This window comes from Rhinichthys klamathensis, unplaced genomic scaffold (assembly GCF_029890125.1).
Source record: "Rhinichthys klamathensis goyatoka isolate OS25496 unplaced genomic scaffold, OSU_Roscu_1.1 h1tg000343l_1, whole genome shotgun sequence".
NCBI classification, from domain to species: Eukaryota; Metazoa; Chordata; class Actinopteri; order Cypriniformes; family Leuciscidae; genus Rhinichthys; species Rhinichthys klamathensis.
The window spans coordinates 779,895-804,558 of NW_026606857.1; the positions used below are offsets into that span (position 1 = coordinate 779,895).

The 24,664-nt window shown below is 37.8% G+C and overlaps 1 protein-coding gene across 3 annotated transcripts; it reads right to left on the reverse strand.

Annotated features, from left to right (window-relative positions):
* Positions 1–206: 206 nt before the first annotated feature.
* On the reverse strand, positions 207–24,420 carry fndc5b (fibronectin type III domain containing 5b). Of its 3 annotated transcripts, XM_056272684.1 has the most exons (7): positions 24,130–24,221; positions 21,211–21,372; positions 14,143–14,258; positions 9,097–9,295; positions 4,848–4,937; positions 2,742–2,927; positions 207–614 (listed from the first exon to the last, which is right to left on the reverse strand). In XM_056272684.1, exons 4-6 carry the CDS (start codon positions 9,278–9,280, stop codon positions 2,788–2,790), a joined length of 414 nt encoding a protein of 137 aa, XP_056128659.1. In that variant the 5' UTR covers positions 9,281–9,295; positions 14,143–14,258; positions 21,211–21,372; positions 24,130–24,221; the 3' UTR covers positions 207–614; positions 2,742–2,787. The 3 variants fall into 3 exon arrangements, with proteins under 3 accessions (XP_056128659.1, XP_056128657.1, XP_056128658.1); XM_056272682.1 differs by lacking the exon at positions 21,211–21,372 and having other exon boundaries at positions 24,130–24,417; XM_056272683.1 differs by lacking the exons at positions 14,143–14,258; positions 21,211–21,372 and having other exon boundaries at positions 24,130–24,420.
* Between the last annotated feature and the right edge of the window lie 244 nt (positions 24,421–24,664).

Sequence of the window (24,664 nt, forward strand, 5' to 3'; positions counted from 1 at the left end):
TACACCACATCAAATTAGACGGTGCGTGATTGGCTGCTGGAGGGCGGATAATGGAGTAAAGAAAACAAAACAAATCTAGGTGTGAAAAGAAAGAACCAAATACAAGAGATAGTGACAAGTATGGAGAGATAGTGAAGTGAAATATCATAATGTCACCCCTGTCAGAGACCTGATCCTGGTTCAGAGCTGATAATGACGGTGAGATCGTGAAAAAGAAGGAAGAGCATTTTTCAAACGCAGCTTCCTGGTTTATTTAAGGTTTATACGGGGTGGCAGGTTTCTCCTTATCTCTGCGAGCCTACACAGGAGCCAAAGACACTCCTGGTGGCACGACGTCTCTGGTCTTCCAGCTCACAGCAGGGTTTGAGTCCTTCAGCTGAGGCAGCTGTAGATCGAAACTCAACAACTCACTTCAAACGGCTGAAACTTCCAGCATTGCAGTTCTGGAACCATCCTGTCCATTTCATCCTCAAGTTTGTCTCAATGTCCCAAACAGACAAGCACCAAAGAGTTCATGTTGGTCGATGGGAATACTTAAAGGTTGTTTGATTGAGGATGAGAGGTGGGCTTCACAACTTTGTGATTTGATGGCTTACTTGTTTTGTCTCGGAGCACTTTTGGGAAGACGAAACAAAATGAGAGTTAAAAGACCAAAAGATTTGCATTTCCTCAAGGAATTACTACTAGTGCTTGCAAGGCAGCAAAAGAACAATGTTCAAGCTTTAGGCTAGCTTATTCTCTTATTGTCAGTCGGCTACACACAGGAATCAATACACACACTCTGTTCCAAAATCTAGTAAACTGCATTTTAAGGCACCATACACTCAAAAATAAATGTTCCAAAAGGTGATTTTCGCAGTGATGGCATTTCCAGTGAACAGTTCTTAAAAGAACCAATTTTGTCGGTTTGTGAAGAACATTTTTAGTATCTAAAGAACCTTTTCCCACTACTACTTGTGGAAATGAAAGGTTTAATGGATGTTAAAGGTTCTTCATGGAACAATCGATGTTGGTCTATTACTCAGTAATGCAAATACAGTTCTAAAATCTGGTGGTGGTTGAGGAGATTCCCCCTACTATGTATAGCGCTTTGAGTGCCGAGAAAAGCGCTATATAAATGTAATGAATTATTATTATTATTATTATTATTAAAAGGTATAGGCAGCATAATTATATTAGCATTGCATGTATCCTTTGTAAAGAAGGCAATCCCAGAATGCTTTGTGACTGATGACCAATCCTACAAATACAAGATGCTAGACAAAGTGAGAGTAATGTCAATTATAAAAAAAAAAAAATTCTTAAAAGATAGCTACAAATATTTTAATGATTAAAAATGAACTATTTAATCCGTCATTTTGTGTTATGTATATTTATTCTTACTAGATTATAATGCCATTAGCTTAGCAACATGCTAACGTCAAATTCTACTGCGTGATGCCACTTCGCCTACTTATACTTCGCCCTAGAAGTATGTACATGTAACGGACGTAGGCCAGTAAGAGCTGTGGTGTAAACCTCATTTCCCTGGCCTCAAGGGGTCTCCCGCCTCCCACATCTGCCATGTTTGTAGTTTTTATATTCGGGTTTGTAGTTCTGAACCAAATCCTCCTCCAAATCACAATGGGTTGTGGGCAATATTAGCCGTTAGAGTGCACAGATCCACACTTCGAAAATCTACCAGAAATTGTAGACCATCTGGAAAATATTGCCACACTCTTTTCAACATACCATGCTTTAGGACACACTTATTTTAGTCTCACATACTATTTAGGATGGATAGTATGCACATTGTGACAGGGATAGTCAAGTCTCTTGTGTGCGTCACATGAGGAGAAGTCACTTATTAGGTTGCATTTCAGTTAGCATGCTGCCATTAAATGTATAGGCAGCGAGAAAAGCTAACTAGCTTTTGGAACAGAGCCACTTTGCTAAAATAATTAAATGCTGTATATGCCAGTAAGACGAAATCATACAAAAATTGCAATTCATTATGCTAATAGATGTGAGGAAGTTGACCACTTGCAGGTAGGTATGCAAATATTGATGACATCATTGCTGTTGGTAACATGCTCACCAAAGATGCATTTTTTATTTTATTTTTTTATCATGTAAAGTAAAAATGGTTTACGGTAAAAACAGTCATATTTGAAATATTATAACATTTTAAAATAAATGTTTTCTTTATGATTATATTTTAAAATGTAATTAATTCCTGTGTTTTTCAGCATCATTACCTCCAGTTTTCAGTGTCACATGACCCTTCAGAAATCATTCAAACATTTCCTATTATTATCAGTTTTTGTGGAAACCATAATACATTTGTTCCAGGATTATTTTATGAATAACAGTTCAGCATTTATTTAAAACAGAAATCGTTTGTAACATTATAAATGTCTTACTAAAAAACTCTTACTAACCCCAAACTTTTAAATGGTAGTGTACATTGTGGAGTATATTATTTAGAAAAAAAGTATTTAAAAAAAAAAAAGGATGGCACACATGAGACTGAATGTACAGTAACCGGTGTTTGGTTTAGCGGATTAGAACAAACCTGAACTAGATTGAGAAATGTCAATACAGCGCTGCCTTGCAAGTACTTTACATTTTCCCATGTTTTTAACCATGGGAACCATACATGGTTTGTATAATACCTATCTTAAATACTACGAAACAACAAAAGGCGATAATGCGATATGTTACACTTTCGATTAAGTCAAGCACACAATCAACCAACATACCTGTCCTGAGGCTAAAGCCTATTATTGCCGACAGGGGAAGGCTGAATTAGACCTTGCTGCGCAGTAGTCCCCCCGTAGGGTGCTCTGGGGTACTGCACTCGGAAGAGTTCTTGGCTTTGTCCTTGTTATTGTTGGGCTCGTTGTCTTTGATGATGTCATACTGGCGGCAGAACAGAGCTATCACACCTGTGCACAAATAAAAGAGGATTTGGAGAGTTGAGGACAGTTTGGAAGAGTGGAGGTGATGGATGAGACATTGTCGAAAGAAGGAAAGGAAAAAAATGAAATGATGGATTGCAGCATGATTCTGCCCAAAATAATAACATACAAATTATAGCTGGACTAGAACAGGATGATGAGCTGCACTGCGGCCTTGGGTTAAGTTGTGCTAGTACTGTCCTGTCTGATGATTCATTCCCTCATCTTCTAAAAGACTTGACGAGGATTATAAAAAGATAAGGAAAAAGCCTCTTTAAGACCCAATCATAACTTTAGATACGCTCTTGTCTTTTCTCCACTCTAGCATGGACCACATTTATGACCACAGACTAGAGATCTTAAACATTTAATGACAATTTGATCAAAACCCATTGCAAATGTAGACGCAAGAGTTAGAAATGTAATTAACTAAATTTAAATGTATGAATTAACTACTGTATACATACACACACTCACGCACACAATATTCAAAAGTTATTCAACTTTATTCTAAAAAAATTATAGTGACAAACTTGTCTTCATATCTGAATGTTTATGAACTACTGATACGTTAAGCATTATGTAATCTTAATGACTTTAACATTAATGACTTCTTCATAAAAGTAATTATAATTGTTACTGTGACTTAAATCAAATGGGAGTCACAAAAACATTCCTCACTTTGAGCAAAAATCATAGCAGCGAGAACTTAAAAAAAACCTTAAAAAACATACAGTAAAAATATATTTTCTGATGTGGAAATGGTAATATTTATAGCTTTTATCATTTTTAATAATATAATTAATAATTTCAGAATATTTGTTAGAATAATATTTGAATATCTTAAAAATATCTAATTATATATAATAAAGCTTTCTAAAAGTATGGAATATATACAGTGATGCTTGAAAATGTGTGAACCCCTTCCAGAATATTGTGAATAATTTTAACAAAATAAGATGGATCATACAAAATGCATGTTTTTTTTTTATTTAGTTCTGTCTCCTGAATAAGATAATTTACATAAAATATGTTTAAATATAAGTCTACAAGAAATAGCTGAATTTATAAAAATGAGTTTATATACTGTGTCATTATCTGGATGATCCACAACTGTTTTTTTTGTTTTTGTGATGGATGTTCTTCAGTCTCTTGTTTGTCCTGAGCAGTTAAACTGCCCAATGTTCTTCCGAAAAATCATTTTGGTCCTGCAAATTCTCCAGTTGTCTGGCATCTTTTGCATATTTGAACCCTTTCCAGCAGTGACTGTATGATTTTGAGATTCATCTTTTCGCACTGAGGGACTCAAACACAACTATAAAAAAAGGTTCAAACATTCACTGATGCTCCAGAAGGAAACACGATGCATTAAGTGTCGGGGGGTGAAAACTTTTTGAATTTGAAGACCAAGGTAAATTGTACTTAATATGCCTTCCAGGAAACATTCAAGTATCTTCTGTTGCTTCCGAAGGGCCGAACAAAATAAAATAAAAAGATATTTAAACAAAATAAGAAAAATTAAGACATCTTATCCTGTTTTTATAAAAAAAAAAAAAAGTTTATAAATTCAGCTATTTTTTGTCTTGTGGACTATATGTAAACATTTTTTATGTAAAATGTTGTATTCAGGACAGTACTAAATAAAAAATAGCCTGCATTTTGTATGATCCCTCTTATTTTGTTAAAATTATTCACATTTTCACAGATTCTGCAAGTTCACAAACTTTTAAGTATCACTATAGAGAGAGAGAGAGAGAGACTAGAGTCTCTCTCTCTATGAGAAATTCACATGGGCTATTTCCACATTTGAAATATATATATATTGCTGTGTGAATGTAGCCAATGTGAATTTGTCTAGTCAACATTTGATCATTGGTCAAACTGTTTGATCATTGGTCACATTCTGACCTGCCCACATGACGAGAACCACCACAATGATAATGAGCTCTCCAGCCCTGAGCTGGGCGGCCTGGCCAACCTCCTCCATGGTCACTTCATCTGTGTGGATTCAAACAAACACAGTTCATTCACTCATATAGTCAGAAAACAAGCACACTTCTGCAGTTATCAAAGCACAGGCACTGTGACAACACGCAAAACCACAGTAGAATTATTTAAGGAATTAAAACCATTTTCGAGGGTTCTTTAATTAGCCTCAAGAGGATATGAAGCGGAGCCTAAAGCAAACCATATTCTCTGCCTCAGATATATTTATTATTTATGTTTCATGTCAAAAAAACACAATTCAATTCATAAAAACCAAGTCGAAGCGGATGTCTGTGAGGATCACTTCAGGGTTGAGCTCTCCTCTCACTGGGAGAAGACCTCAGGGGTCACTTTCTTAGCTGAAGATTTAAAGTGTCTTCTAATTAAAGCCTTGTTATGTAAAAGAAACTGGTCTGTGTTCACTGATTAACCGCAGAGGGAAAAGCCAAGTTCTTCAACGTCCTGCTTATCTGAAGGAGCAGAAGAGTTGTGCTTCATAATGACTGCAGGGAGAAGTTACACTCGTCTCTTTGTGCGCCTCTACTTTCTTTGAGGAAAAACTCGATACCCTTTAGGTGAAACTGAAATGTTATTGGATGTCTCAGGCGTTTGAGTGCAGGGGAAAGGTTGAGGCATTTTTCAGCTCACCATCAACATCAATACATGTCGTGAGTCCAGTAAAAAAAACAAAAAAACACGAAGCCACCCTGAAGCGATGGAGAGGGGAGGCCAGCGGAGAGGAAGATTTAACTGCCTGTGTTTATTAGCTCTGGTATTTAGTGAAGTGTGATGGTGATCACTTAATTAGAGTGTAACATGAGCACTAATGCCTGATGATTAAACTGTTTTTTGCAAATGCTCTTGCTATCTAACTGACACATGCGTCAGCTAAAAATTAGCCATCTGTAAACTACTCTCTGCTGCGCCTAAGCACATTTCTACGCCTGATCCATCACAAATGGCATTAGTGCAGAGTTAACAGATTTAAGATGGATCCTGAAAAAGGGAACTTTATACCTTAATGAATATGACACTAGTGTCCTTTAAATACAACAATAGATTAATCTACAGGCCAGTTTGTAATTTTTATTTTTACAGTGAGTCCCAAAAGTCAGAGATCACTTGTGAAAAATATTATCAAAAGAATTTTTTATATAAATAAAATATTATTATACAACTTTATAAAATAATTAAGGCTGGGCAACGATTAATCGCGATTAATCGCATCCAAAATAAAAGTTTGTGTTTACATAATACATGTGTGTGTAGTGTGTATAATTATTTTGTATATATAAATACACACACATGCATGTATATATTTAAGAAAAATGTGTTATTAATATATCAAATATTTATATGTATATATAATATTAATTATATAAATATATATAAAGTGTATACATGCAAATATTTCTTAAATATATACATGCATGTGTGTGTATTTATATATACAAAATAAGTATACACACTACACACACATGTATTATGTAAACACAAACTTTTATTTTGGATGCGATTAATCGCGATTAATCGTTGCCCAGCCCTAAAAATAATATATTATTAGCATAACAATTATATTTTTTAATAGATTTTATAATTTTGTTTAGAATGTTGCTAAAATAAAATGGAAGGAAGACCATCTGACCTAGAAATAGTTCAGAATATAAAATATTTCGGTAACACGGTAAGGTTTCATTTGTTAACATTAACATGAACTAACTATGAGCACATTGTGTAACTGTATTTTTTCATCTTTGTTAACATTAGTTAATAAAAAATACAGCTGTTCATATTTTCTTCATGTTACTTCACAGTGCATTAACTAATTAACAAATACAACTTTTATTTTGTTTTACCAATGTACTAATGAACTAATGTAGTTAAATAATGTTAACTAATAAAACCTTATTGTAAAGTGTTATCAATTTTTTGTTTTAAATTGGTTAAAATACTAAAATGTTATTCATTTCTAATTAAATTTTCAATTATTCAGGTTTAAATTAGTTTTTTTTTACCCCACTGTATTTTATACTGTATAATGCTTAACAGTATTTTAATATTGTACTATTTTGAGTGGCATAAACCTATGAAATGTTGTCAATATCAATAGTTGTCTAAATCAATATTTGGAGAGCAGGGCACATATACAAAATATTATTATTTTATTATTTTATTGTTTTTTGTTATACTCTACTGTTCAAAAGTTTGGGGTCAGTGTGATTTTTTTCATTTTTTTATTTTTTAGAAGAAGAAGAAGAAGAATTTAATGCTTGTATTCTGCAAGGATAAGAAGTAAAGAAAATAAAGACATTTATAATGTTACAAAAGATTCCTATTTCAAATAAATGCTGCTCTTTTGAACGCTCTAAACATCAAAGAATCCTGAAAAAAAAATTATCACGTTCTTCACGCAACACGTATAATAATGAGAAATGTTTCTTGAGGAGAAAATCAGCATATTAGAAGGATTTCTGAAGGATCATGTGACACTGAAGACTGAAAAAATGATGATAAATTACATTTTAAAAACACATTAAAATGGACAACAGTCATTTTAAATTGTAAAAATATTTCACAATATTACTGTTTTTACTGTATTTTGCCTTATTGAGAATGAGACTTCTTTCAAAACATAAAAAAAATCTTACTGACCCCAACATTTGAACAGTAGTGTACATATAATGATAGCAAATAAGATAAATGTATCACTTATTTTTCACACTTCTTTATGAGAACCATTCTTTGAAACTAAATCATAGTTGCTTTTTTCCCCAAAAAACATAGATGTGTAAGATGAAGAGGTATCATTTGACATTTTACTAATGTCTGAGGTTATAACTCAGTGCAAACTCCTGCCCTGACTCTAACCTGCACAACTGATGGTTTGACACTAAATGTCATCAACACAGTCCAGTGCCAAGGACTGACACTCACCCATAAAATAGCAAGTGTTTCAGGAACACAATCCTCCCCGGCAGATGTTTGTCCAAGTAAGTAGGTCATCGAAATGGATTACACAACATGAAAATTGGCTGTATTGTGTGTTGCTCTAGATAAGACAAGCTCCTTAACAGAAAATGCATTGGTAAAACGCACAAAAGTGAGCACTTCATGCCCTGAATTATGACACCACACCATTTTTAGAGCGGTTGTATAACCACCTCCCTGCTGTGGCTTTTTTCCATCTACGGAAATGATTTGACCGTTTAGTCATCTTTCAAACGAATCTATTTTTTCAACTGTACAAAGATATCAGTATTGTATCTCTGTATATAATAATTTATATAAGCTAAATTAAGCTAAAGATTCTGTCATCATGTTGTTCTGAATATGTGCTGCTTTCTTTCTTTCTTTCTTGAAACATTAAGGAGACATTTTTTTTTAATATGCTAGTCAGTTTTTAATACAATTGCAATAAATGGATAGTAGAGATTTCAAGCCAGAGAAATCACCAGAGAAATGTTAAAAATGTGGTTCATACATTCGTAAAGTTTGAATCATTCAGACCAGTTTTGTGAACTGGATCAATCTATTTACTGAAAGATCTTACCTAAAAGGAATGATCTGTTCGTGAATCAGACTTTGCAATTTCTCCTCTCAACACACCACAAAGAACTACAGCTGACGTCAAAATATTCAGTCAAAAATGCAGTGAATTTCATCTCTATTCCAGTTTTTTCTCTAGTATTCTCAGTACCTGTACTCCTCTGAACAATTTTAAACTTTGTATTTCAGCATTTCACATGTTACTGCCTCCTTTGTGTGAATCGCTTAGACTTGGAATATGGTGCATGAGGAATATAACTACTTTTAAGGATATTTTGGAGCTGTACATTATTCACTTGTATTATATTCACAAGCATATTGTTCCAAAAAGAAAAACGAAACACTTTTGTTTTTCCACAGAAGAAAGTAGTCGTACATATTTGGAACGACATGAGGGTGAGTAAATTATGACATAATTAATGGTCCTGCAAGAAATTACATTGTGAATATGCAAAATAAATTCGCAGTTGCAAGATGTTAACTCTTTACGATGCTTTTACTTTAAGTGCTTTAGTACTTTAAGATGCAATTTCCAAAATAATCCTCTGAAGTGCTTCAAAAAATATTATGGTACTAATATGGTATTATGGATTATTTTGTCCAAAAATATTATTTTGGTAGTTACCTGGGCTTTTTGAGGCCAGTTTCTCTGACTCTTTGGGAGTGCGGAAGAGAACAGGTTCACTCGGGGGGCTGGTGCCGCTCATGCTAATGGACTGCACATGCACAATGTACTCTGTGTCTTCCTCCAAGTCCCACAATGCACATGAACGAGTGGTGGTGTTCACTTCCTGGATGAATCGCAGCATACGAACGTCCTTCTTCTATAAAAATCAAAATTAGAAAGAAATAATCATATTGAGAGGCTTATGCTAATAATCCAAGGATAAATGTGGTTGATGCCACACACATCTAAGTCAACATGAAATCAAAATTCATCCTATTAACTTTTTCAAATGCATGTTCCTGGTCTAATTGTGAATAATTCATCAGTGTATGTTATTCCAGAGATAAAAACAATTCATTGTAATATATAATCAGTATGTAATATTTTGCTCTGTGTCTACAACAACTTTCCTCTTTGGTTGACGTCACCAAGTCCTCTTATTTTCACCACTCCGTCCAGGTGTCATGGGGAGAGTGGCTTTAACAAAGCGCACGACGATGGAGAGTTCACAATAGTCCTTTTATTAAACAAAATCCAAGAGAAACACGCAGGAGAATAACTAGGAAATAACTTAAAACCACAACGCAACACATAAACGCAAACGAGACTGAACACTGAACAGAAAGAACCCAGGGCTTAAATACATGGGGAGAGGTAATCAGCAAAACAGAACGCAGGCAAACGGGAACAGGGAAAATAACAACAAAACACAAGAAACTTAAAGGGATACTCCACCGTTTTTTCATATTAAACTATGTTATTCCCTTAACTAAGACGAGTTGATACATACCTCTCTCGTCTCAGTGCGTGCACTAAATCGCTCTGTCTTGATAGCAACTTTGATAGCACTTAGCTTAGCCCAGTTCATTCATTAGGATCCAACCAGAGAAGCGACCAAACACCTCTACGTTTTCCCTATTTAAATACAGTTACACGAGTAGTATAACTCGACCAAGAATGGTGACACAAAATAAAACGTTGCGCTTTTCTAAGCGTGTAAAGTGGATAACTATAATGTATGGCGGAATACCACAGCAAGTGCTTGGGAGCACTTCGACTCGGCGCATTAATATCATCTCTCATGAAAAATCCTCTCCCCCTCTCCCTCTCCAGAGTGATGATATTACTGCGCCGAGTCGAAGTGCTCCCAAGCGCTTGCTGTGGTATTCCGCCATAGATTATAGTAATCCACTTTACACGCTTAGAAAAGCGTAACGTTTTATTTTGTGTCACCATTCTTGGTCGAGTTACACTACTCGTGTAACTGTATTTAAATAGGGAAAACGTAGAGGTGTTTGGTCGCTTCTCTGTTTGGATCCTAATGAATGAACTGGGCTAAGTTAAGTGCTATCAAAGTGTCTCGCGCACCAGAGCGATTGAGTGCACGCACTGAGACGAGAGAGGTATGTATCAACTCGTCTTAGTTAAGGGAATAACATACACTCACCGGCCACTTTATTAGGTACACCTGTCCAACTGCTCGTTAACACTTAATTTCTAAGCAGCCAATCACATGGCGGCAACTCAGTGCATTTAGGCATGTAGACATGGTCAAGACAATCTCCTGCAGTTCAAACCGAGCATCAGTATGGGGAAGAAAGGTGATTTGAGTGACTTTGAACGTGGCATGATTGTTGGTGCCAGAAGGGCTGGTCTGAGTATTTCAGAAACTGCTAATCTACTGGGATTTTCACGCTCAACCATCTCTAGGGTTTACAGAGAATGGTCCGAAAAAGAAAAAACATCCAGTGAGCGGCAGTTCTGTGGGCGGAAATGCCTTGTTGATGCCAGAGGTCAGAGGAGAATGGCCAGACTGGTTCGAGCTGATAGAAGGGCAACAGTGACTGAAATAACCACTCGTTACAACCGAGGTATGCAGCAAAGCATTTGTGAAGCCACAACACGCACAACCTTGAGGCGGATGGGCTACAACAGCAGAAGACTCCACCGGGTACCACTCATCTCCACTACAAATAGGAAAAAGAGGCTACAATTTGCAAGAGCTCACCAAAATTGAACAGTTGAAGACTGGAAAAATGTTGCCTGGTCTGATGAGTCTCGATTTCTGTTGAGACATTCAGATGTTAGAGTCAGAATTTGGCGTAAACAGAATGAGAACATGGAACCATCATGCCTTGTTACCACTGTGCAGGCTGGTGGTGGTGGTGTAATGGTGTGGGGGATGTTTTCCTGGCACACTTTAGGCCCCTTAGTGCCAATTGGGCATCGTTTAAATGCCACGGCCTACCTGAGCATTGTTTCTGACCATGTCCATCCCTTTATGGCCACCATGTACCCATCCTCTGATGGCTACTTCCACCATGTCACAAAGCTCTAATCATTTCAAATTGGTTTCTTGAACATGACAATGAGTTCACTGTACTAAAATGGCCTCCACAGTCACCAGATCTCAACCCAATAGAGCATCTTTGGGATGTGGTGGAACGGGAGATTCGCATCATGGATGTGCAGCCGACAAATATGCGGCAACTGTGTGATGCCATCATGTCAATATGGACCAAACTCCCTGAGGAATGCTTCCAGCACCTTGTTGAATCTATGCCACGAAGAATTGAGGCAGTTCTGAAGGCAAAAGGGGGTCCAACCCGTTACTAGCATGGGGTACCTAATAAAGTGGCCGGTGAGTGTAGTTTAATATGAAAAAAACGGTGGAGTATCCCTTTAACATAACCCTGACATTAAGGCGCAAAGGCGCATACTCGCGACGTAACTATAATTAATAGTCCAACTCAGGTGCGAGAGACCAAGGCGGTGATGACGGTGGGAGGAGCCAGGAGCAGGAGGAGCCTGGCGGGGACCCAGACCACAGCCAGTACGAAGGCCCATGGCGTCGACAGAGGGAGGGGTCATGGAGGAAACTTAGCAGGTTTAACCAGGGTGATGACAAGCGGAGACGGAGTCAATGGAGGTGAAGAACCAGGTGGAACCAAAGAGCCGATGGGACAAAGTAACACCGATGGCTCTGAAGACCTAGGTGGAGCCACAGCGACGAGCTTCCGAGGTGGAGCCAGGGTGCCAGTGGACTGAGGTGGAGTCGGTAAGACTGAGGACCAAGGGAAAGCGGAGCCGTAGGGGTGGAGGGACAAAGTGCAGCTGAAGGCCCGGAAGTCCGTGGCGCAGGCAGAGTGACGACTTACCAAGGTGGAGCCTGAGGGACAAGGGAGCCCGGTGGAGCAGCAAGGATGACGGTCCTAGGTGGAGCCGAGAGAGAGAGAAGCCAAGGCGGAGCCAACTGGTCGACGAGCCGAGGTGGAGTGATGGGCTCTGTGGCTGAAGGCGGAGCCAGGGAATTCTCTTGGCTAGGTGGAGCTGGTGACCGGAAGATCTGGTGACGTCCTCCTCTCCTGCACCCACTCCACAAACGTGGCGAAATCCTCTCGAGGAAAACCAACACCAGGTAGGCATGCCTTACTCCGCACATTTAAGCTTGCTCGAAAAAATACACACAGGGAGCAGTCGGGGAAATTGGAAAGGCACGGCAGGTCTAGAAAGTCATTGGCATGGTCCTCGAGATTGTTATTACTTTGCTCTGAGCAGAGAAGGCAAACGGTCTTCTGTCACGGGGTGTGTGCCCGTATAAGCGCACACTGATTTAGAGTTCACATTAGTCCTTTTATTCAACAAAATCCAAGATAAACATGCAGGAAAATAACTAGGAAATAACTTACAACCACAACACATAAATGCAAACGAGACCAAACACTGAACAGAAAGAACTCAGAGCTTAAATACATGGGGAGAGGTAATCAGCAAAACAGAAATAGGTGTGTGTAACTAATTAACAAACAAGGAAACTAACTAGGAAAACAGAACACAGGCAAACAAGAACAGGAAGAATAATTTAAACAAAACACAAGAAATTAAATATAACCCTGACACCAAGCTATCTTTCTTTCTTTTTTGGAAGATAAAATGGGTAATTGTAGCCATGTAACATTCGATTTGAAAGCCATTATTTTTAACATTTAATGGAAAAAAAATCGGGTTTTGCTTAGTTTAATTTATTCCAGAGCATAATCACTTTTTTGTTCTATGCATTTAATAACTTCAAATTAAATAAATAAATGAGTAGCAAACCTCACCCCAAATACAATCTCATGAATCTCCAGATAAAGTTTATCTTTCATTCCTCTGTCCGCTCTGTTTGTGCATGTATCTTTCACCGTTTCACTCAGAAAATGAGAGAAAGGAAAAATAGTTCCTATCCAATATATTTCCACTTCAAAGCTTATAAAGCATTCATTTTTCATGCAAAATAAATGGCAAAAACAGTTAAAAATTAACACCTGACTGAAAAATATATGTGATTATCTCTCCTTTTGATACAGCATCAATATCAAAACTGAATAGTACTTTAAGACTGATCCATCTGTTTCACTCGTGTATCTTAGTAAAAAAAGATATCAAATGCTGTTTAATGTTTACTTTAATAATGTTTTATTCACTAATGACCCACATAGATGATGTCATTGTCAGAACAGATTTATAGTGTGCACTAATAAACAGTGATATCACCGCAATACTTAGTGAAATCATCCCATAGTTGTGATAAGTGGCATGAGAAATGCATGAGGAGATAAAATTAACACACACACACACACACACACACACTGCAGAAACTCTGTCTTGCTCATTGGTGACAAGCTGTAATGGCTTTGTACTCCAGCAGATGGTCACTGCAGTCCTTATTACTGAGGTCTCCACAGTGACTGCTTTCCTTAAATCTGCACACACACACACACACACACACACACACACTAATGCATGCATGCATAAAACATTTACAGAAAGCTCAAGGCCATCTAAAATATCAACAGCATGTGCCCTTGAAGAGAAAGCAGACCAGTCTACATTGACACATAACCAACATGCTTACACAAGCATGCCTCCATGATATTGCCTCATTAAACTTGAGTTATGAGGTGATTTCCCCCTGTTTTGCACATGTAAGGATTTGAAATGGACCATAAACTGGTTCAGTACCTGCTGGGTGATGGCAAACCCAATGACTGGGTCTCCCTCCAGAATCTCCCATGTCACTATCGCTGAGTTCCCCTCCAATGCTTTGATGGTCACATTGAGCGGAGCAGATAAACTGTCTGAGGAGACACAAAAAAAGACATAAATGGATAAAAGGTACTGATGTGACACACTGCAAGACCTCTCTCATTTTATAGTCCCTTATTTATGCACAAGAATATTAAGACTGCAGAAAATGCGAGTGTTTGCCAAACTACGCTATGTGCTAGTGTAATGTTGTGTGTACTTTGCAACAGCAAAGATCCTTCTTGCTCATTTTTCCTAATGAAACTTAAAAGGATGTAAAAAAAAAAAAAAAAAAAGATTGTCGAAAAGATAATGATTATTTTGTTTTGTATATACACTCACCGGCCACTTTATTAGGTACACCTGTCCAACTGCTCGTTAACACTTAATTTCTAAGCAGCCAATCACATGGCGGCAACTCAGTGCATTTAGGCATGTAGACATGGTCAAGACAATCTCCTGCAGTTCAAACCGAGCATCAGTATGGGGAAGAAAGTTGATTTGAGTGACTTTGAACGTGGCATGATTGTTGGTGCCAGAAGGGCTGGTCTGAGTATTTCAGAAACTGCTAATCTACTGGGATTTTCACGCACAACCATCTCTAGGGTTTACAGAGAATGGTCCGAAAAAGAAAAAACATCCAGTAAGCGGCAGTTCTGTGGGCGGAAATGCCTTGTTGATGCCAGAGGTCAGAGGAGAATGGCCAGACTGGTTCGAGCTGATAGAAGGGCAACAGTGACTGAAATAACCACTCGTTACAACCGAGGTATGCAGCAAAGCATTTGTGAAGCCACAACACGCACAACCTTGAGGCGGATGGGCTACAACAGCAGAAGACTCCACCGGGTACCACTCATCTCCACTACAAATAGGAAAAAGAGGCTACAATTTGCAAGAGCTCACCAAAATTGAACAGTTGAAGACTGGAAAAATGTTGCCTGGTCTGATGAGTCTCGATTTCTGTTGAGACATTCAGATGTTAGAGTCAGAATTTGGTGTAAACAGAATGAGAACATGGAACCATCATGCCTTGTTACCACTGTGCAGGCTGGTGGTGGTGGTGTAATGGTGTGGGGGATGTTTTCCTGGCACACTTTAGGCCCCTTAGTGCCAATTGGGCATCGTTTAAATGCCACGGCCTACCTGAGCATTGTTTCTGACCATGTCCATCCCTTTATGGCCACCATGTACCCATCTTCTGATGGCTACTTCCACCATGTCACAAAGCTCTAATCATTTCAAATTGGTTTCTTGAACATGACAATGAGTTCACTGTACTAAAATGGCCTCCACAGTCACCAGATCTCAACCCAATAGAGCATCTTTGGGATGTGGTGGAACGGGAGATTCGCATCATGGATGTGCAGCCGACAAATATGCGGCAACTGTGTGATGCCATCATGTCAATATGGACCAAACTCCCTGAGGAATGCTTCCAGCACCTTGTTGAATCTATGCCACGAAGAATTGAGGCAGTTCTGAAGGCAAAAGGGGGTCCAACCCGTTACTAGCATGGGGTACCTAATAAAGTGGCCGGTGAGTGTATATATACTGTATATATATATATATATATATATACAGTATATATATCATTTACTGCATGGCACAAACTGACTGACCTCTGCTGGTTCTGCAGCCAATGAGATTGCTTGCTCAACATTTAAATATTCTGGCTCAATGTTTTCAGTAAGCTGGTCCTGCAGCATGCCATCAGAGTCTACCTCCCCAGCTCCACCTGCCTAGATCTGATACAGGATTTTTGTATGTCAATTCATACAACGGTAGCGCAAGTTACATGCTCACAGCAGCGTGTCCATACTTGCTCTGTAGCAACAGCAGCAGTGTGCGTTGCAGATCTAGTCTGCCATGCATAGTTATGCAGAAATTGCTAGCTTATGTTTTGTACACATACTTTAACGAAACAACAACTCTTATGCAATATTACCCTTACAACTTATTTACAGTTCATATGACGTCACAGAAAATGCATGTCTGCAGCAAGACCATCTTGGTTGTCTTTGGCGGTTATGATGTGAGTATGAAATTATTTACCAAACAAATGATTCATTCTGTCTCGGTTAACGTCTTTGTTATGTCATTCTCTAGCTATTTTGTCTAATACTGAAATGAAAAGTGCGGTTTGGCTAATGGAAATGCACTGATGCTCAGCTCCATGTTTGCTCTAGATCAATATTTCCACTGCTCTTAACTTTTATTTACTGTGTGGTAGCTCTTAGATTGCTATCTGAACCAGCATCTTTGTCTTTGATGGTCATCAAACAAAGAAAATGGCCTGGCACAGCGTAGAGCACACAAAGCCATGCAGCCGCTGTTTGGCCATTGGGCATTTTGTTCATGAATTAAATGGAAATGTATTGCAGCGAAGATGTCAGAAGTTGTGTTGTGTGTCATCACTTGTCAGAATGATAATATGGCGTTGCTTAAATCGGTGCATAAAGATCTAATCATCAGTAATGTTTGTTGACTACAGAGTGAAATGGTTGTCTGGTTAACGTCATCCATCACAGTGTAACAAATTCACACCCTGCACATGGGAAATTGTGTATTTAAAGGGGATGACAGACAGAGAAAGCCAGTCATCCCTGAGGACACAATATGTTTCCCACTGGGCAGGATGTGTTTGGAACAGTCGTATATTACACTTTAAATAGGGGAGGAATGCAACATGCATTAAGAAACATAACTTGGCTGTGGGGTGCTCATTCGCATCCCAGAATTCATGGTTCAAGAAATCTTGTTGTGCAAAAGGTTAGTTCACTTCAAAATTTCAATTTATACATGAAAATATACAAATACAAGATCATTCAAAATATTAATAAATAATATAATATAATATAAATAATACTAAAATATCACTGGTCTTTTGAAGTCAGAAAATAGTGTAAGGAACTGGCCAATATTTAAATCACTTACAGTGACGTTAAGTTTGAATATGCTGAAGTTTGACAATTTTCAGTGAATAACAACTTCTCTTTCTCACATAAAACTATCATATGACTTCAGAAGACTCTAATATAGTGTATAAAGTCGTATGAACCACTTTTATTTACTTTATTGGGGTCTTATTTTAAGCTCCCGGTGACTCCTTTTGGTTTCCATGGAAGAAAGGCATTAGGGTTTGGAATGACATGAGGGTTAAGTTTCATATTTGGGCAACTATTCCTTTAAACATGTTTCAATGTTTCCAGTTAGAAATTCTGAGAAAATATAATCAAGCCTTTTGTAGGTTGACCGTGAGAGTATTTATGAATTTTTTTTTTTTTTAAATGGCAAAAATCATTATTATTCTATTCAGCATCACTCAAGTTACACACTTCACCTTTAATGAATGGATGCGTTTTATAATGTGCCTTTTATTTGGATGTTTTCCAAAAGTCTTCAACACCAGCGTTTCACCTAATTAAGCCTTTTACTTAAATTACCTTCTTAAAAATGAAGGTCAAGCTGCCTTAAATATATTTGTTACCACTACTGAAGAGTTGAGGTGCCATACATGTTAACACATACTTAATTAATGTTACCTCAGGACAGGCAGAAGACGTTCATTCAGTCTTTCTGGATCCCATCGGTAGGTAATGGGCTTCATGTGAATGCTCTATAGGTCCTTGGCTTGCAGCCAGACACCAAACCTAAAGTGTATTAGCCTGTCTGCGGAGACAAACGTGTTTTGAATGTATAGACTTTCAAGGCATTCACTCAACCGGCAATCTTGCAATGAGCACTGCTTAGGAATACTGGCCCTTTGGAAAAGTTAATTTGATTCATTTTTCAACATGTCACATTGAACTCATGCATGTTTGCTAGTCGCCCTTGTAGGAAGCAAGAGTTTTTTGTTCTGGTTGTCTTGTGTCAGAGGATTGTGCAGTCAGGTGGGTTTAGGGAGCCAAGGCTATGAGGTGAATCTCTTGGCTTGGCTTGACTGCGTCCTCTGTCCCTGGACATGGCAGTCCTCGTAAATATTTAACTTAGCACTGCTGTCCCACATGAAGCCTTAGAGGGATATTTATCGGGGTAAGTTTTGGTCAGGAGTTGAAGCTCTGTCACAATGAAAATATAGTAGCATGAAGCAAATTTGATGGAGAGGTTGCCATATAGTTTCAGAGTAAATGCAAAGATTTGTTGTTTGTTTATATAAGGCCATCAGGTACTGTAGCTTTTTAAAATCAGATCATGAGTCTGAAAAAAAAGAAGAAACTAGCAGCTTAAACCAAATGTTTCATTATTTCATTGACCTGTGAAAATATTTCTTACTGTAGTATTCTACAGTAATTTAGTAAATCTCCCTTATTATGGAGAGTAAAAAGTGAGCCTCTGGTAAACAATTCAGTGATGATAGGAGGCAGTTTTATATGAAGTCTATAAGTGGTTTCACAGCTCAGGCTGACCTTGACTGAGAATATTAAACCCTTGAGATTAAAATCCCAGTCTCTGATCCACACACCCATGGCCTGTCTTGAACTCAGAGGAAGCGATGCAAACTGCAGCCCTCCAGCATCTAATAACATCTTAGCTTGGAGTCTGCACTCCACCTGACCGCCTCTTATTTTCAGAAATTCTTGACAATGCTCTTTTGTGAGAGTAATATCATGCAGTGAGAATCCACCATGCTAATTTTATGTGTAACGTGTTTGTACCATGCCTCAGACTCAGAGACAACATTATTTTGTCAAGAGGCTAACATAGCATAATCAGAAAGAGCTTAATTTTTAGCAGTTATACAACATTTTCTCCAACATAAAATATATTTAGAAATTAATTGCATGCCATTTAGCAACACAAGTCATCCAGCTTTTAATGATATTCTAATATCGATCTAGCTTACTGCAACGGGAAACAAGTGTCTCATACCAGCCACCGAGCGAACGCAGAGTAACATTTTAACATAACTTTCAACACACTCAAATGTATTTTAGTATGATTGTGTTGTTGACCAAGTAAAACAGTGCTGCGTTAGCCCACAACTTTAATTCGTCAAATAAAGTGACCCATATGAGTAATAAGTCAGTACTTGCACAGTTGCATTATTTCATTAGAACTAGATAAAATAATGTGAATTTAAGTGATCAAACGTAACTAACAAAGTTCAAGTTCAGGGAAGGAGAAGCATTAAACGTATCGTTTATCGTAAAATAAACATGAAAGGAGCGGCATTGTTCTGAAAGGAGTCTTGTCCATGTTCAATGTTTCTATGTTTGTCTTGTGCTTGAGCACATGGCTTGTTTGTGTTGGCCATGTGCTCCTCTTGTCCCGCCTCCTTGTTTCCCCGATACCACGCCCGCTTGTTTAGTCCTTGTCTGGTCCTTGTTTCACTAATTGTGCTCAACTGCTCCTCATGTGCTCTGGTCCCTTTATATTGTGCTCCTTTCCCTCATGTCTCTGCTGGTTCGTGCATGTGTATGTAGTGGATGAGAATCTTGCTTGTACTGATCTTTTAGACAGTGTTTCCTGCCAGTTCTAGTTTGTTCATGTTATTCTTTTGAATTTGCTTTAGTCTAGTTCCAGTCTTTTGCTCTAGGTTTCTCAAGCCTTATTTTTTGGTTTCTATTTTGATTTTGCCTTTCTCTGTTTGTAGCTTCAGTTATTTATTCCTAGTATTTCTTTTTATCATTTTTATTATTTTCTATTTTCAGTTAAATTAGTTTATTTTCTGTAGTCGCTGTGCTGAGTCAGTTTTTATTTCTGTTTTGCTTTTTCTTGTTGTTATCTTGGTGTGTCTGTTCCTGTCCTCCATCCTGACTGCTGCTTTCAAGACCAGGCAGTGAGACTGATACAGCTTCCAGCCTCTGGTTCCTCAAGCTACTGCCTGATCTACAGTCATTATCTGGTGCTTCTCCATCTCCTCGATTTTTCTCCTGTTGACTGCCCTGTCCTACTGTTTGGATCATCCTCACTCTTAACCATCCCTATTGTGCCTTGTCAATCAAATTCAATCCCTTGGTCATCCTGCATCTGGGTCGTCTTTCTCCATAAGACTGCTGTGAGACAACCTGACACGGTAGGCCGACTGCGCCATATAAGCATTAATAAAAACAGCATGTGCTGTTCGTTTACCTTTCTTTTTATCAAATCGAAGAAATCCTGGAAAAAAATTATCAAAACCTGTTTTCAACATAGATGACCATTATTAATAACAGAGCACCAATAATAACTGATCATTATTGAGCACCAAATTAGCATATTAGAATGAGTAGTTATTTTACATTGTAATAATATTGAGCAATATTTCTCAAATAAATACAGCCTCGGTGGGCATAAAAGACAAAAACATTAAGAAGTCTTAATTATTCCAGTTTTTTGCTTTGTAATTATAGTGTATGGAGTCCAGATTGATGTGAGAAAAAAAAGTAATTTAAAGCACTTTAGCATAAGGCAGCAACATAAACATAATTTCACAATATAAAGAGCTTTGAGTCTGACCTGAGCACCATAGCTCAACGTATTAATATCCTATGCACTAACTACTGCATCACAGCTTTAAACCAATGAGCAATTCAGGCTTCATGCGCCTCACCAAAATACACTTAAGACAAATAACAAACAATATACTGAATTTTAGTGCCTGCCTATTTGGGGGCTTTTGTCAATTCAATATTTAGTTATGTGATTGTGATTAATTCATCAATTTTATGCATTTAAAATCTTTCATTGACTGACATCCCTAGTCTTAATGCATCAAACACCGAATCTCAGAGTGATAAATGATAGATTTGCTCTAATATGCAACGCACAGGGGCGATTGGCCCCACTAAACAACATCAGACTCATTACATATTCGCAATGTCCTCCCATAGCTTTGATGAGATGCCTGACACTGTCAGATGAAACAAACATGCGAGAGGAGCGAGGAACTCCGCGTTGCACATTGCGTGGGCACCTCTCCCTTTCATCACAAGCGTCATAACAAAATACAACAGGCCTGTAATAAGACTAAACCGTCATGCAGCCTTAAAGTTGATCAGTTATTCTCCGACATGTTTGTTTCACCTGCTTCCTCTTGCTTCTCTGTATTAGAAAGGGTGTTTGAAACCGTGTTCTTTTCATAATGGTGTGGAAATGTCACTGGCTCTCTTCATTAATATTCCTCCGTCCTGCATCACTGCCAATGCCTCAGAATAAAGATGTATGGACAGAGGCTTTGTTGCTTCTCTAGACAACAAAGAGAAAAGCAGAGTGAAAATGGTTCGGTGTGCTTTATTAGTGTCTGTTTGTGTGTGTTGTGCGCTGTGGATGTCTATTACAGTTAATCTGTACATAATGTTACACATTAGCAGCTCAGAACAGCACTGTAATCATGTAGCACACGCTGCGCTCTTATTTCAACAAGATATATGGATTGGCCATATCACTTCACAGCATCTTTTTTGATAAAAGAGCCTTTGTTGTGTGTTTCTACACTATTGTAATTTTCAGAATGTCAAAACAGGTGCTACTGATGTGAAATAGTAGACTGTTCTAGCAGACTGCCCTCCTTTACCAAACAACTGTTATAGAATAAACTCACAGGTGACTTCCTCTAGAAAACCATGCATTTCAAGTCACCATGAAATCAAAATTAAAAATGAGTATTTTATATGGAACATTGCAATGTTTATTATAAATGCTATATCCGTGCACACCATCATTTTTTTTAATGTGCCCTCGTAATTTTTTATCAAAATAACTTCCCCTCCCTTTTGCAGCGACATCTCTTCTCTTCTCTGATGATGCCGTTTACTGACGCAAGGGCACCAAAAACCTGTCACTCACATGAGATCACAGCAATAGCAAACCACAATGATCCAATCGGTTCCCGGAGCACAAAATCAAGTCCCGCCCTATACATTTTTTCTTGTTTGAAAAGCCATTTCCCTTACGTTACAATAGGGAGGAAACATCCATTTCATGCATACTTCAATGGTGCGTTCCATTTGTCCTCCGAGGTGGGAAAGTCCTAGTCCCCATATAGGAACTTTTGAGTGGAGCGCCTCCTCAAGTCGGAGTTGTGACTGGGAAACTCGGGGGAAGTGCAACAGCCCCGACTTCAGAATCCAATATGGCTGCTCAGCACATCAACATCCCGGTAACACTTTAGTTTAGGGTCCAATTCTCACTATTAAGTTGCTTATTACAATGCATATTACTAGGATATTGGCTGTTTATTAGTACTTATAAAGCACAAATGAATGCCTTATTCAGCATCACCATATTCTACATCCACTTAACAACTACCTTACTAACCATTAATAAGCAGTAATTAGGCAAAAGCCATGGATAATAGTTAGTTAATAGTGACAAGTGGACCCTAATCTAAAGTGTTACCGACATCCCTCCTCTGAGGTAAATGGAACGCATGCAATCCTATAGGTTTCTTGATGGCTATTATTAATGATACACCGATTTATCAGATTAATGTCATTTTGTTTTGATCATTTAAAAACAGCTAATGATCTTGGGCTATTATGTCTTGGTAAGAAAAAAAAAGGTGGAATAGGGTAAGTGTTTGGTGAACAGTTCCAAACTTGCACAGTAAATGTCTCTGGCTTGGGTAAAAATGACAGCAGAATTGCCATTTGCTGCATTTTTTTTTTTTTTTAATCTAATATTACACACAGAATGCGAGCAACACAACATTCAATGCCCTCATCCATTAAATCGTCAACAAATCTATCTACATTGTACAATAATCACAATAATAGTGCATATTTGGTGTTACACATCCACATAAAGCAAGCAGCATGACATCTAGCAAATTCTGAGTCATTTCAAATTACTGCCGATACTTTTTACTTTTAGCATTTTTAGGTGTCAGGTGATCCACTCATTTTCATGTAACCACAAAAAAAAAAAAGTGAAACTTAAAACACACACACCATATGTGAATCAAAATGCTTAAAACTTACTCATTAGGACCAGTTATTATGAATATTTAAATGTACAAGATGAATGTGCATTAATTGTGGTAGCCATAGTACATTTGTCAAACAAAAGTATTGGCACTTTATATATCTCAGCTTTCATATTGAGAAACTGAGTTATACAGCACTTTTAAAAGGGTAAATTATCATTGTAAATCCTTTCCAAGCTGTTTAACTAACAGTAGGCTTATAGTTAACAGCTGAACCATCCAACAAATTATATCGCAGACAATCTGATGTTGCCTGCACATACATATTTTGTATAAGTGAAACCAGTTATTGTTTTATAGGTTTAAAAAAAAAACAGAATACCATGATTCTTAGACTATACAGAGAAAAAAACACACTAATACAAAACATTGATAGGCGATGAAATGATATATTGTTTAGAAAGATTAAATTAATGGAGAAAGATAAATGCAAATACAATTGAAGGGGGTGAATTTGTGACCTTGACAAAGTAACCATTATTCTGCTGTAGTTATTTAGCTGTACTAGTTATCAGATCATTAGCCATTTAACAAATGCATTCAGTAGCCTCTATCTATAATGTGTCTGCATGCATCCAGACAAATGCCCAAAATCCCAGAGCTCTCAAATGTGATCTACAGTAATCTCTGTCTACCGACCAGGTTTCTACTGTCTCTGTGATCAGAATCAATTAGGATCACATGAATTGTTCACAGCATTTACATGCAGTCTGAATGAACAGTGGAAACCCACGAGCGTCTTGTGCTTCCCAATGAAGGGCTGAACAGGTAGTAGCGCATCATTTATTCATCTCATACCCGCAACCTGTCTGTTCTCTGCCAATGTGAACATATCGGTATGCTTTTTATTATGCATATTGTTTGTAATATTAGGATAAAACAGTTGCCATTCTGTTTATTCATGCAAACATAGTGTAACAGGGTTTCGTGTCTTTTTCTATGTCTCGCGCAAAAGCCCAACAATGACCATATATACAAATTACATTCCTGACTAAATGAAGACAATCACGCAAACTTACCGGCGTTAACCGAGGAAACGGAGATATAAGCCAAAAACAATAACAGCGCAGCGCACGAGCCTTCAATTCCCCACATCCTTCAAGGAATTCTTTACATTCTGTTCGGAAGACGTTGAATCCCATTTACTCAAATGATTATTAAACTTATAAGTCTGCGTCTTTGTGTTTAACGTTGACGACTGGTGGCCGTCTTTATTCCCGCATCAGTGCAGAACAGCACTGTATCTAAACTCCGTACTTGCCGCAGAAAAGTCGACATGAGGAGACTGTCTGAGCTCATTGGACGGCATTCGTCACTATTAACAGTGGGGCATAATGTTTCTTCCTCCAGGGGGCGCTCGGTGGCTCACAAAGCCATAATTTCTCTAAACCGCATTCAAATTTTAGTTCATTAAGAACATTTCCAAGCTATTTTTTTTAATCTATAAATTCCAGATATTCTATCAATATTCTATATCTGTCATATAACGGAGGTCAGTAATAACAACAGCTGTATAAAGGCTAAATAAAATACCTTATTGTGTAATCACAAACG